Genomic DNA, 13,437 nt, shown 5'->3' with positions numbered 1-13,437 from the left:
GGGGGGTCGCCGCTGTCCCCGGAGAAGAAGGAGTCCTGCGCGTTCCAAACGCTCCCCAACCCCCCCAGCGCCCCATGTGCGACCCGCAGGCGCCGCCATTTTGGGTCCCGGCCACCACGAGGGGAGGGGCGCCGCCATCTTGGGACCCCCCAGCCCTGCGTGACGCATGGGGCGGCCATTTTGTCCACCCCCGCCGCCATCTTGTGACCCCCCAGCCATGTGCGATGCATGGGGTGGCCATTTTGTTCACCCCCGCCGCCATCTTGGACGGCAACAATGGACCCCAGCATCGCCGGCTCCACGGGGTTCGAGGAAGACGCTGAAGCACTACGACCACGTCTGGCCTCAATGACGCTGGACCAAGCACGGCCCAGGACGCTCCAGACGACGACAACAACGGTGCTGATCAACGGACACGAGACACCATGCCTGGTCGACTCCGGGAGCACAGAAAGCTTCATCCACCCCGACACGGTAAGACGCTGTTTTTTGACCATCCGTCCCAGTGCGCAAAAGATTTCCCTAGCTGCAGGATTCCACTCCGTACAGATCAAAGGCTTCTGCATAGTGACCCTAACGGTGCAAGGGAGGGAGTTTAAAAACTACAGGCTCTACGTCCTTCCCCAACTCTGCGCGCCCTCATTACTGGGATTAGACTTCCAGTGCAATCTTCAGAGCCTAACTTTCCAATTCGGCGGCCCAATACCCCCACTCACTATCTGCGGCCTCGCAACCCTCAAGGTTGAGCCCCCATCCTTGTTTGCAAACCTCACCCCGGATTGCAAACCCGTCGCCACTAGGAGCAGACGGTACAGCGCCCAGGACCGGACATTTATTCGGTCCGAAGTCCAGCGGCTACTGAAGGAAGGCATAATCCAGGCCAGCAATAGTCCCTGGAGAGCACAGGTGGTAGTAGTAAAGTCAGGGGAGAAGCAAAGGATGGTCATAGACTATAGCCAGACCATCAACAGGTACACACAGCTAGATGCGTACCCTCTCCCCCGCATATCTGACATGGTCAATCGGATTGCCCAATATAAGGTCTTCTCCACCGTGGACCTCAAGTCCGCCTACCATCAGCTCCCCATCCGCCCAAGTGACCGCAAGTACACAGCCTTCGAGGCAGACGGACGATTATACCACTTCCTAAGGGTCCCATTTCGCGTCACAAACGGGGTCTCGGTCTTCCAACGGGAGATGGACCGAATGGTTGATCAACACGGGTTGCAGGCCACATTCCCGTATCTCGACAACGTAACCATCTGCGGCCACGATCAGCAGGACCACGACGCCAATCTCCAAAAATTCCTCCAGACCGCTAAAGCCTTGAACCTCACATACAACGAGGACAAGTGCGTTTTTAACACAAACCGGCTAGCCATCTTGGGATATGTATTGCGCAATGGGATAATAGGCCCCGACCCCGAACGTATGCGCCCCCTCATGGAATTTCCCCTCCCTCACTGCTCAAAAGCCCTAAAACGCTGCCTGGGGTTCTTTTCATATTACGCCCAGTGGGTCCCCCAGTACGCAGACAAGGCCCGCCCCCTAATACAGACCACGACCTTCCCTCTGTCGACAGAGGCTTGCCAGGCCTTCAGCCGCATCAAAGCGGATATCGCAAAGTCCACGATGCGCGCCATCGACGAGTCCCTCCCCGTCCAGGTCGAGAGCGACGCCTCCGATGTAGCTCTAGCGGCCACCCTTAACCAAGCGGGCAGACCCGTGGCCTTTTTCTCCCGAACCCTCCACGCCTCAGAAATCCGCCACTCCTCAGTGGAAAAGGAAGCCCAAGCCATAGTGGAAGCTGTGCGACATTGGAGGCATTACCTGGCCGGCAGGAGATTCACTCTCCTCACTGACCAACGGTCGGTAGCTTTCATGTTCGATAATGCACAGCGGGGCAAAATTAAAAATGACAAGATCTTAAGGTGGAGGATCGAGCTCTCCACCTTCAACTACGAGATCTTGTACCGTCCCGGAAAGCTGAACGAGCCGTCCGATGCCCTATCCCGCGGCACTTGTGCCAACGCACAAATTAACCGTCTCCAAACCCTCCACGAGGACCTCTGCCACCCGGGGGTCACTCGGTTCTACCATTTTATAAAGTCCCGCTACCTCCCCTACTCCGTGGAGGAGGTCCGTATAGTCACAAGGAACTGCCACATCTGCGCAGAGTGCAAACCGCATTTTTTCAGGCCGGATAGTGCGCACCTGATCAAGGCTTCCCGTCCCTTTGAACGCCTCAGTCTGGATTTCAAAGGGCCCCTCCCCTCCACCGACCGCAACACATACTTCCTGAACGTGGTGGACGAGTACTCCCGTTTCCCCTTCGCCATCCCCTGCCCTGACATGACAGCGGCCACAGTCATTAAAGCCCTTAGCACCATATTCACACTGTTCGGTTGCCCCGCATATGTCCATAGCGAGAGGGGGTCCTCCTTCATGAGTGACGAGCTGCGCCAGTTCCTGCTCAGCAAGGGTATAGCCTCGAGCAGGACGACCAGCTACAACCCCCGGGGGAACGGGCAAGTAGAGAGGGAGAACGGCACAGTCTGGAAGACCGTCCTACTGGCCCTACGGTCCAGGGATCTCCCAGTTTCACGGTGGCAGGAGGTCCTCCCGGACGCCCTCCACTCCATCCGGTCGCTACTGTGTACCACCACTAACCAAACGCCTCCTTGTCTTCCCCAGGAAGTCCTCCTCTGGAACGTCGCTGCCGACCTGGCTGGCGGCCCCAGGACCCATCTTGCTCCGGAAACATGTGCGGGAGCACAAGTCGGACCCGTTGGTCGAGAGGGTTCACCTCCTCCACGCGAACCCGCAGTACGCCTACGTGGAGTACCCCGACGGCCGACAGGACACGGTCTCCCTGCGAGATCTGGCGCCCGCCGGCAACACACACACCCCCTCGACACCAATCACCCCCTCCCTGCCACCGGCGCACCCTGCGACAGCCCCCTTCCCGGGAGGATCGGTCCTCCTCCCAGGTCCGACCAGAAGTGAAGCTGAAGCAGAAACCGTAAAGCTCCCGGAGGCGACAACACTGGAACAAGCACCACCACCACCGGGGCTGAGGCGATCAACAAGGACGACCAGACCTCCCGCCCGACTCGTGGCATCGGTGTAACACTAGAATGTTGTGGACTTTAACGAGAATGTTTTTTTCCTTTTCCCTCTTACGAATACTGTAAATAGTTCAAAACAGAAAACCCTGTACATAGCCCAGTGTAGGGCACTGTAATGACATGCAAAAGTTTTTTTTCCTCCCAGGACCAGCCTTGTAAACCCCTACCACCATGCGAAGCACCACCCCGCCGGGCTCATTTTTAACAAGGGGTGAATGTGGTAGTATGCATTAGGGGTCATGTGGGACTGTGAAGCCGTGATGTCATTGGCTGACAGATCCCGGGTCCTGGTTGGCTGTTGATCTCTAGCTCCGCCCTGAAGGCGGAGTATAAGAACCAGGAATTCTCCCCGCAGCTCCAGTCTGTTGCTGAACTGCGGGGAACGAGTCACGCTTAATAAAGTCTCATCGACTTCACCTCTATTCGTCTCTCGGGAGTCTTTGTGCGCTACAATGGCCACTAACCAGACTCCTCATGAGCGTATGTTTGCCTTCCCCAGGAAGTCCACCTCCGGGGGCTCGCTTCCGCCCTGGCTGACAGTCCCGGGGCCCGTCCTTCTCCGGAAGCAAGCGAGGAGCCATGAAACCGAACCCTTCGTCGAGAAGGTCCTGCTGCTCCATGGGAACCCCCAATATGCCTACGTGGCACACCAGGCCGGGCGGCAGGACACGGTCTCCCTTCGCGATTTGGCTCCTGCAGGCTTCCCGGCGACCATCACCACCACCCCCCCACCCTACACCGTCTTCCACCACCTCCGCCCACCTCCCACACGAACTGACTCCTGCAGGCCCACCGAGGACAGGCACCACCACCTCCGCCCATACACCGCCCCCCCCCCCCCCCTTTGCCGACTCAACATCTGGGTGAAGAAGAAGTCAACACGCTCCTGGATGCACAGGTCTCGACACCAGCGCCCACACCACAGCCGGAACTGAGGCGGCCACAGCGGAAGGTCAAGGCCCCCGACAGACTGGACCTTGAAGACCGCTTCACCCCCGCCGGACTTTTTTTAAACAGGGGGTGAATGTGGTAAACCATGTTATTGTATTATATTCACTGTGCTGTATTGTACATGCCTGGGCTTATCCAGGCTGGCTCTGCCTGTGGCTCCTCCCCTTAGGCTTCTGTATAAAAGTGGCAAGTCTCCACCTCCAGACCCAGTTTCGGGTCCAGAGGCAGGAGGCTTGCTGTTTAGTGTATTAAAGCCTCAGTTACGTTTATCACTCGTCGTCTATTATTGATGGTGTATCAAGTTGAACCCAGAGAGCCAGGAATATGGCCAACAGAGCCAAGCTGACATCTGTTACAAAAGGTAGACATCCAGTACAAGCAGCTTGAACTGGTAGACCTAATGCACTGAACAAAGAGCAATACAGCACAGGAAGAGGCCCTTCAGCCCTCCAAACCTGTACCGGTCATGATACCAACCTTGAGCAACATGGTGCCGCAGTGGTTATCACTGCTGCCTCACGGCGCAGAGGAGCGGGTTCGATCCCGGCCCCGGGTCACTGTCCGTGTGGAGTTTGCACATTCTCCCCGTGCCTGCGTGGGTTTCGGCCCCACAACCCAAAGATGTGCAGGGTGGGTGGATTGGTCACGCTTGCCCTTTAATTGGAAAAAATGAATTGGGTACTCTAAATTTAAAAAGAAATGATACCAACCTCGGCCAAAACCCTCAGCACTTCCCTGTGTCGTATCCCTCTATACCCATCCTACCCATGTATTTATCGGCCTTTTGAACGCCGTTAATGTATCTGCTTCTACGACCTCCCCTGGCAACGCGTTCCAGGCACTCATCACCCTCTGTATAAAAAAACCTGCCTCGCGCATCTCCTCTAAACTTTGGCCCCCGGACCCTAAACCTGTGCCCCCTGGTGACTGACCCCTCCACCCTGGGAAAGAGTGCCTTCCCATCCACTCTATCCAGGCCCCTCATAATCTTGCAGATCTCTATCAGGTCACCCCTCCACCTCCGTCGCTCTAATAAACCAGTGTGTCCAAAATAGGTTCAATTGGTTTGTCCGGTGCAATTCACTCAATAGATCAAAGAATCTCAGGTGAAAATTATGCCCAGCACATATTGAGCTCCGCGGGCCTTTGCACTCGTTTAGAAACTGGACTCACCCACAAAGCCCCTCAGCCGGATTAATCCCCATGGTTAGTTTACCTTCGGCAATATGGAAATGAGTTTGAGCAGAAGCTTAAGGAAAAAGTGCGTGTCAAATCTAGCAGCATTTTGAACATCATTTTCACAAAGATCGTCACAGCAAATTTTTAAATCGCTTTTCTATATTGTACTGCTGCTGCAGTAGGCTGCATAGTAAATGTCCCTGTGCCCCAGCATCTTGTGCTGTGAATATTCTCAAGGGAGTGTGCTTTCTTTGTTAGCCTCTCAGGATGTCGCTGGTTTCGAATGAACCCACTAACAGTAAAGCAACTCCACTCCACAGGGAAATCTACAGTGCGATAGTTGCATCAGGACAGGATATTAAACAAGGGCGTTAACAACCGCTGTTCGACCAATACTGACCAACTACCCCTTTTCCTTGTCAGTTTTCTCCCCTTTGCACAGTCACAGTTCAATGCGCGCCATTCACACGCCTTGCGGAAGTGGGAATTATCTTTGCACAAGCGAGTGTTGACAGGCCAAGCAATCCTGCCCTCGCCCTGTGTTCTCACAAACTTTCCAATTACGAGTCAATAGGGTGTGAAATTGGCAAATTAACTTCAATAGATAAACGTGAGGTAATAAATTCTGGTAAAAAAAAAATATATGCAAGAAGGAAGAATCAGGAGGCCACATGCTCTTTGTAGACAACAAGGGTAAGATTGTCTGGCCTCTCTGCAACATGTTTCCCGGCAGCAAGAGGCTACCCGCCACTGGCCAGTGACGGGACCTTCTAGTCCCACTGCGCACCGAATCTACCCCATGCTGCCAGGAAACCTGCGGTGGGTGTGTGCCCTCGGCAGGACCTGACGATCCAGCCAGCGTGAACAGCTGGAAGATCACGTCCTAAATGACTAAATAATGGAGAGAAGCAGTGGAATTTGGGAGTACAAACGTGAAGATTATTGAATGTGGTGATGCAGGTTATTAAGGACATACAAAACCCCACAAGCACTGCTCTGGGGTTCATTGGGTGGCACGGTAGCACAGTGGTTAGCACTGTTGCATCACAGCACCAGGGACCCGGGTTCGATTCCCGGCTTGGGCCACTGTCTGTGCGGAGCTGCACATTCTCCCCGTGTCTGCGTGAGTTTTCCTCCGGGTGCTCCGGTTTCCTCCCACAAGTCCCAAAAGACGTGCTGTTAGGTGAACTGGACATTCTGAATTCTCCCTCCATGTACCCGAACAGGCGCCGGAATGTGGCGACTCGGGGCTTTTCACAGTAACTACATTGCAGTGTTAATGTAAGCCTACTTGTGACAATAATAAAGATTATTATTTCTAGTGAGATAAAATTAAAGAAGAGAGAAGTCATGTTAAACTCACATAGAATCTTGGTTGGACCATCCTTACCTTGTCCGGCCTACATGTAACTCCAGACTCTCAGCAGTGTGGTTGACTCTGAACTGTCCTCTGAAATGGTGCGGCAGGGCACTAGGTTCAAGGGCAATTAGGGATGGGTAACAAATGCTATACTTGCCAGCGACACATGTTCATGAATTGATTTTTTGTTAAATGTGAATTCAGCTCTTTACACAAAACCTTCAGGGTGGTAGGGAACTGGTGCAACTCGCAAGTGGGTCAAGGACAGACGCAGAGAAAAGCTTCCTCTCTGTCCGGCGATGAACCTCAAATCCCAAATTCAGAAGAGCATCCAGTCAGTACTATTTCCTGCAGCCTTTCTGGGTGTACGTTTGCTAGTTTAGTACTAAATAAAAGCAATTTTGTTTAGTGTTCCATACCCAGTGATGCACTATCAATTACGACGAGACGAGAGTAGAATGTAATCGAGGCTTTATTACGCAGAGATGTGTTGCCTCCTGCAGCTGCTGCCGAAATGGCAGCAGCTCGGTGAGCACACACATTTATACTCCGCCTACTGGGCGGAGCCAGCAGGCAGAGATCTACCCCCGTACCTGTAGTACAGGGCCTTACCGTAATACTCTCGTATGCAGTATATACAATACCACAGTGGTGACTACCACACCCAGTAGATTGAGACAGTCTCGAGATGCTTTCAACCCACCAGATTGTCTGGGTCAGAACGCTCGAGGTGATAGGACTGCAATCTAACCACAATCACCCAGTCCCCATGGAGGAAAAAAAACTACTCTCCTCAGCATTCGAGACCAATGCTGCTGTGAAACCATTGAGTGGTTGTGAGACACTCTGTAGGAGCAATTTCATTATGAGCCGCATTTAGCAAGATACTTAGTACAGCAGTTCCAAAAATTTATTTGCTTGGTAGTCGATACACAAAATGGAAGATGGTACTTTAACGGATAATTTCCATTAAACTCCGCAATCAATAGAAAGCTGAGAGCTCACATCACAGATCATTCTCAGTCGAGAACATTCCGGGCTCCTGGCCATCATTTTAATGAGGTCCTGCAAGAACAGCAGAATGTTGCATTCACTCTTGTTTAAACTGTGTTAACCATTCAAAGTACCCCTATTGCATTACTGTTTAAAACAACCATTTAACATCTTTGACTGTTTAGAGCCTGAGAGGGCTACATCATGAGGCATCAATCCAAAAGGAGGTTTAATCCTATTTGTGCTGAGAATCAATCAGAGTTGGTAGAATCATAGAATCCCTACAGTGCAGAAGGAGGCCATTCAGCCCATTGAGTCTGCATCCACTCTTCGAAAGGCCACCCTAGCTAGTCCCAATCCCCCATTTTATCCGTGTAGCCCCACTCAACCATTGGACACTGAGGGGCAATTAATCGTGACCAATCCACCTAACCTGTGGTGATATACATCACTGTAAGTACACAAAGGGTTAATGTACATACACTACACCTAGCTAGACACTAGAGGGAACACTAGAGACATGACACACAGGCAGTCAACCAATAGGTCAGTAAGATAGGACACGACCAATGGGCAGTCACGATACACACAGAGGTGACACTATCACAGGAGGGCATTACACCAACCCATATAAAAGGACACATCACACATGCTCAGTCTCTTTCCAGTGGAGACACTCAGTGAGTACAGACACAGGGTTGATTGAACATCACTCCCACCGCGTGGATTGTAGCAGACTGGTTCGTCAGTCTGAGTAGCTATAGCAGGATTAACAGTAGCGTCGAATCCAAGTAGGAGAATTGTTAATAGATTAATAAACGTGTTAAAGCTATCTCCAAGTCTGAACCTTCCTTTGTCAGAGTGCACATCAAGGAAGCAGCTTATGCTACGTCAAGAGCATAACAAAACAACCTGCTCATATTTGGACTGTGGGAGGGCACCGGAGGACCCGGAAAAAACCCACGCAGACATGGAAAGAATGTGCAAACCCCACACAGACAGGGACCCAAGGCCGGAATCGAACCCGGGTCCCTGCGCTGTGAGGCAGCAATGCTAACCGCTGTGCCACCGAACTGCTCGGTCTGCGAAGAGACGGAATAACATGGCACCTCCCACCAGCGGGATTTTCCGTTCCCGACGAAGTCAATGGACCTTTGAACGGCACGACGGGCGGTGAACTTCCGCCTAAACTCTCTCTCTGTTACTGACCCAACTTTCTCCTACCTTTCTTGAAACATGTTGGCTTTGATGTTCAACAGGTATTGGGAACTTTCATGCATCTTGTGCAACTGTTTTCCTCTGCATTTAAGCTGAGGTAATGTGGATGACATCTTGGACACGATTCAGCGGACTAACAAGAAGTCCGCATTCAGACACGTTTGGCAGGGTGTTTCTTGGTGGCTGCAGCGCCGAGGATCACGCTGCCGTTTTTTTTTGGTCTTGGGGAGTCGTCCCCCCCGCCCCCACCCCCCGAAGGGTGCGCATACAGAGATTTCCTGCTGGTGAGCTGATCTAGTCAGCAGGAATGACTCCTCTCGAATCGGGGAGCCATTTTGTCTGACAGCCCCTCAGGGGTTCCAGCGCCCGGATCCGCACCACTTGTCTTCACCACCCCTTCTGAATAGAAACTAGAGGTGGGCAATAAATGTTGGCCGAACCAGCGACGCCCGCATCCCGTAAATGAATTTTTTTTTTTTTTTAATTTTAATCTGATACCAGACACTTTGGGTAGGATTTTCTCAAACCCTGGTTGAGGCTCTGGGAAATGGAATGTGCTGGAAGCATAGAGAGGAACCAAGGCGGGACAGTTTCCCTGTGTAGTCAAATGTGGAGGCGCCGTCTGCTGAATGGGGAAGCCAATTAATAACCCACTTAGGGCTGATCATTCAAGCCTGTTGGCACTTTGCCAGTGACAGCCATTAACCCCACTCCTGCTCCCCCTCGCCCCCCACCCACGGCGAGCCATTCAAAGGTCCATGGACTTTGGCGGGACTGTAATATCTCACCAGTGGGAGGGGCCATGTTATTTCGTCTTTTCTCTCACACCCAGCGCAACGCAAATAGCTTGACCAATGTGGCCTCCCTGAGGCAGCCTGGAAGGGGGGTGGGGTACGTGCGCGGGGCTATCAGAGCCAGAGAGCCCATGGCCCAAAGGGTTGGTTGCAGGCAGGAAGGGTCACCTGTGGGCCCTCAGTGGGCCATCTGAAGGAGGCAACTTGCTTGGGGCCCTCAAAATTTTAATTTCAAGCCTAGGTCTCCGACCTCTTGATCTCTTTCAGCTGACTGTGAGGTCGAGATATCAGAATGCCTAGTTTCAATGAAATGAAATTCGCTTATTGTCACAAGTAGGCTTCAATGAAGTTACTGTGAAAAGCCCCTAGTCGCCACATTCCGGCGCCTGTTACAGGAATTGAACCGTGCTGCTGGCCTTGCCTTGGTCTGCTTTCAAAGCCAGCGATATAGCCCTGTGCTAAACAGCCCCAGGGCCCAAGCAGGCTGACTGTGCTCTGTGAGGCCGCTGAGGCTCCAGACCCCAGACGTGCAGTCCTGGTCCGGATGTTTACGTCATTTTAAATCCTTTCCTCCCTTGCTCAGCGAAACTGTCTGGCCTCCAAACAACATTTCCCCTCATGTCTCCCAGATAGAAATCCAAGTTAATATCATCAGTGCATGCTAATGTCATCACATCACCACAAGTCGGGTTACAATGCTTCATCAGCAGTTTAAATAAAATGAAGCACGACGAAGGACACACTGGACAGCCCAACCTCCCCAAAGGGGCAGTGAGCAAATGCAATATGGGACTTGGCACTAAAGCATATAGATCAGGAAGGATCCAGCATCGAAACCAGCTCTCTGCTCAGTTGGCTGTTCTTGACTAGGGTGGAGATGGGGGCTCTTCAATTCAGCTTAGTGTTCTGAGGCTACAGCAGCGGGAATTAAACCTGTCAAGGTCCCCGATCCCACTGCAGAATTGTAGGTGTGGACGTTGTGTGGGATTGGGGCAGGAACAGCCGTGATGGCCCACAAAAGTTGAATAACCTGCCAGCTACAGATTTATCACAAGATTGATGCATGAAGAAAGGTCACGTGAGTCAGGTGGTGTTAGGGGCTGTTGGTGCTGAAGGAATATAGCATGAATTTGCCCTTTCTAAGGAAAGGAAGACTAAAGAGAGAATAGAAGATAAACACACCCAACCCAAGTTCAAACAGGTTGGGGCTTTATCTAAGACAAGAGCTTCAACCAGATACCAAAGGAACAAAACCTGCGTGAAAAAATCACCCCCCCCCCCCCCCCCTCTTCCCACCCCCTCTTCCCACCCCCCCCCCCCAAAGTTAGAACTATATTGGACTTCATAGAATAAGGGAATGATTCTTCGATGCCTTGACAGGGCAGATACTGGGCACGTGTTTCCCTAGCTGGGGAGTCCAAAATTAAGGGTCACAGTGTCAGAATGAAGAATTGGCCATTTAGGACAGAGATATGGAGACATTTCTTCATTCAAAAGGCTGCGAATCTTTCGAATTCTCGACCCCAGAGGGCTATGGATGCTCAATCATTGAATATATTGAAGACCATGATCTATACAGATTGTGATACTAAAGGAATTAATGGTTATCGGGTTAGGGCAGGAAGGAGGACCTGAGGCAGATGATCAGCAACAATATGACTGAATAACTGGGGCTGGTTTAGCTCACTGGGCTAAATCGCTGGCTTTTAAGGCAGGCCAGCAGCACGGTTCACTTCCTGTACCAGCCTCCCCGAACAGGCGCCGGAATGTGGTGACTAGGGGCTTTTCTCAGTAACTTCATTGAAGCCTACTCATGACAATAAGTAATTTTCATTTCATTCATTTTCATAACAGAACAAGTATGAAGCGCTGAGTAGTGGACTCCTGCTCCTACTTCCTATATTCTTATAACGCAACACCACAGAAACATGCCATTGTCCATCAGTTCAGTTACTGATTTGGTGGCTGACGATTAATTACATCAATATTGCGGATAAGTTTATAGAGACAAATGCAGGTTTCCTGTGGCAAATAGAGACAATGTCTGCATTGTATCCAAATACAAGATGCCAAAATTGCCATCTCTGGCCTTCATCTGGAATGACACTCATTTTGGAATTCAGCCTTTGGGCGAAAGGTGTAATTATTAGTTTGAGCCCCAAGCTCGGAAAGCGCATCCACTCGTCTCATTGTAGCAGCACTTACCCAGCATTCCTTTGTTTGAATTTGACATACACATGTCCCTTTCAGCCACGGGAAGTACAAAGCCCACCACAAACACTTCCACTCCGTCAGCCATCAGCGCTAATCCCAAGATGAAGAAGAGTGTCCACTGGAAGCGTCCATGTCCGCACTCCTCAATGATGGACTCATACTGATGCGCTAGCTGTTCCTCGTCCTTCATACGTTCAGCCATGAGATCTGCCTGGTCCCTGTATTCGTCCGCAATGGGCTGTGTTGCTGCCATTCGATTGGCTTTAATGTCATCGGGATGTGGGATCCCCTGGTACTCCCCCTCGTAGATCTCATCCTCTTCATCGTGCCCTTCCGTGGCATCACTGTCAGCGTCTTCCTGCGCGTGAGGCTCGTCACCGTGGTAATATCCCCCACCTTGCGAGGCATACTCCCCACCGCCTTCGTACCGCGTGTACGAGTCTTGCACCCTGCCTTGCCTCTTGGCCTCATAGGCAATATCCTTGGCGCCTTGGAAGAAGTTTGAATTATTCCCAAATCCGTCATCCATCGTGCTCACAGCAAACTAGACCTCTTCTGACCTGCAGCTCAACTACATGGACATAGTCCTGTCAGCGTACGTTACAATTTGATCTACTGTTAAAAAAAGGGAAGACACAAAACTGTTTGGATGCACTTGTCACCGAGTTCCTCAGCTCCACAATGAGGCCACTGCGTGTCTCTGATGAGATACCGATGTAAACAGGAAGTCTGTAGGGCAAATCCTTGCCACTGGAAAAGGCTTAGCTATCAAATTCTGTCAGTGGCTTTGACGTGACGGATGCCCTTCCGTGTGTCTCATGGACTGGTCCGAATGGTAAATTTCTGCAATAAAGAAGAAAGAGAAAATAAACTTAGCTGTCCTCGAGGAGTAGATTGGAATGAAATGAGTTACTTTCACAACCTGTCCCTTTTCAATCTCTTTTCTGATTGAACTGTTGTTGTTAAAAAATGTCTGGCACACTGACAGCCCTGAGAGGCTGCAAGCATATATCAAGCCCAGTGGAATCCCCACGTCTATTTCATTAAATGTGAAGTTTAAATTAAATGGATAGAAACTGAATATGTTTGCAACACAACGGGTCATTTTTGGACCCTATTCACTGAAGAAAATTGTTTGTATCTCGAGCTTTTATTGGTTTCTGAATTAGAAGTGAGTGTTGGGTTCCATCCCTGTTGTATTTTGAGTTAGCTGACCGTGGTTGTGTAGGCAACAGGAACACAGGAGGAGGCAATGGCGCAGCGGTATTGTCGCTGGACTAGTATTTCAGAGACCCAAGGTAATGCTCCAGGGACCTGGGTTCAAATCTCACCGTAAACCTGAATTCCACAAAACTCTGGAATTAAAAGCCGATGGTGACCATGATGCCATTTTTTGGGAGAAAAGATAATATTGCGATATTGCGCGGGGAGGGGGGGGGCTCCACATTTCCTGCTGGCCCATCCTGCAACCATAGCACTCCACAGGGAGGTTAGATAAGGACCAAGTGACCCTTCAACAGTCCTGCCCTCTGGATCTGCCAGCCAATCTGATGGGAGGGCAGCGCCATCAGTCTCAGCGGCGCCAAGATCGAGTCAGTGG

The 13,437-nt window shown here is 51.3% G+C and overlaps 1 protein-coding gene across 4 annotated transcripts in view; it reads right to left on the bottom strand.

Moving 5' to 3' along the window:
* Positions 1-13,437, bottom strand: part of LOC140387417 (synaptic vesicle glycoprotein 2B-like) — a 297,753-nt gene that overhangs the window by 72,421 nt on the left and 211,895 nt on the right. For all 4 annotated transcript variants that reach the window (XM_072470504.1, XM_072470503.1, XM_072470501.1 and 1 more), the window contains exon 2: positions 11,829-12,680. In XM_072470504.1, the coding sequence (XP_072326605.1) occupies positions 11,829-12,366 (538 nt within the window). In that variant the 5' untranslated portion in view covers positions 12,367-12,680. The remainder of the gene's footprint in view (positions 1-11,828; positions 12,681-13,437) is intronic.

Source organism: Scyliorhinus torazame, chromosome 12 (assembly GCF_047496885.1).
Source record: "Scyliorhinus torazame isolate Kashiwa2021f chromosome 12, sScyTor2.1, whole genome shotgun sequence".
NCBI lineage: Eukaryota > Metazoa > Chordata > Chondrichthyes > Carcharhiniformes > Scyliorhinidae > Scyliorhinus > Scyliorhinus torazame.
This window is presented reverse-complemented; position numbering and strand designations above follow the sequence as displayed.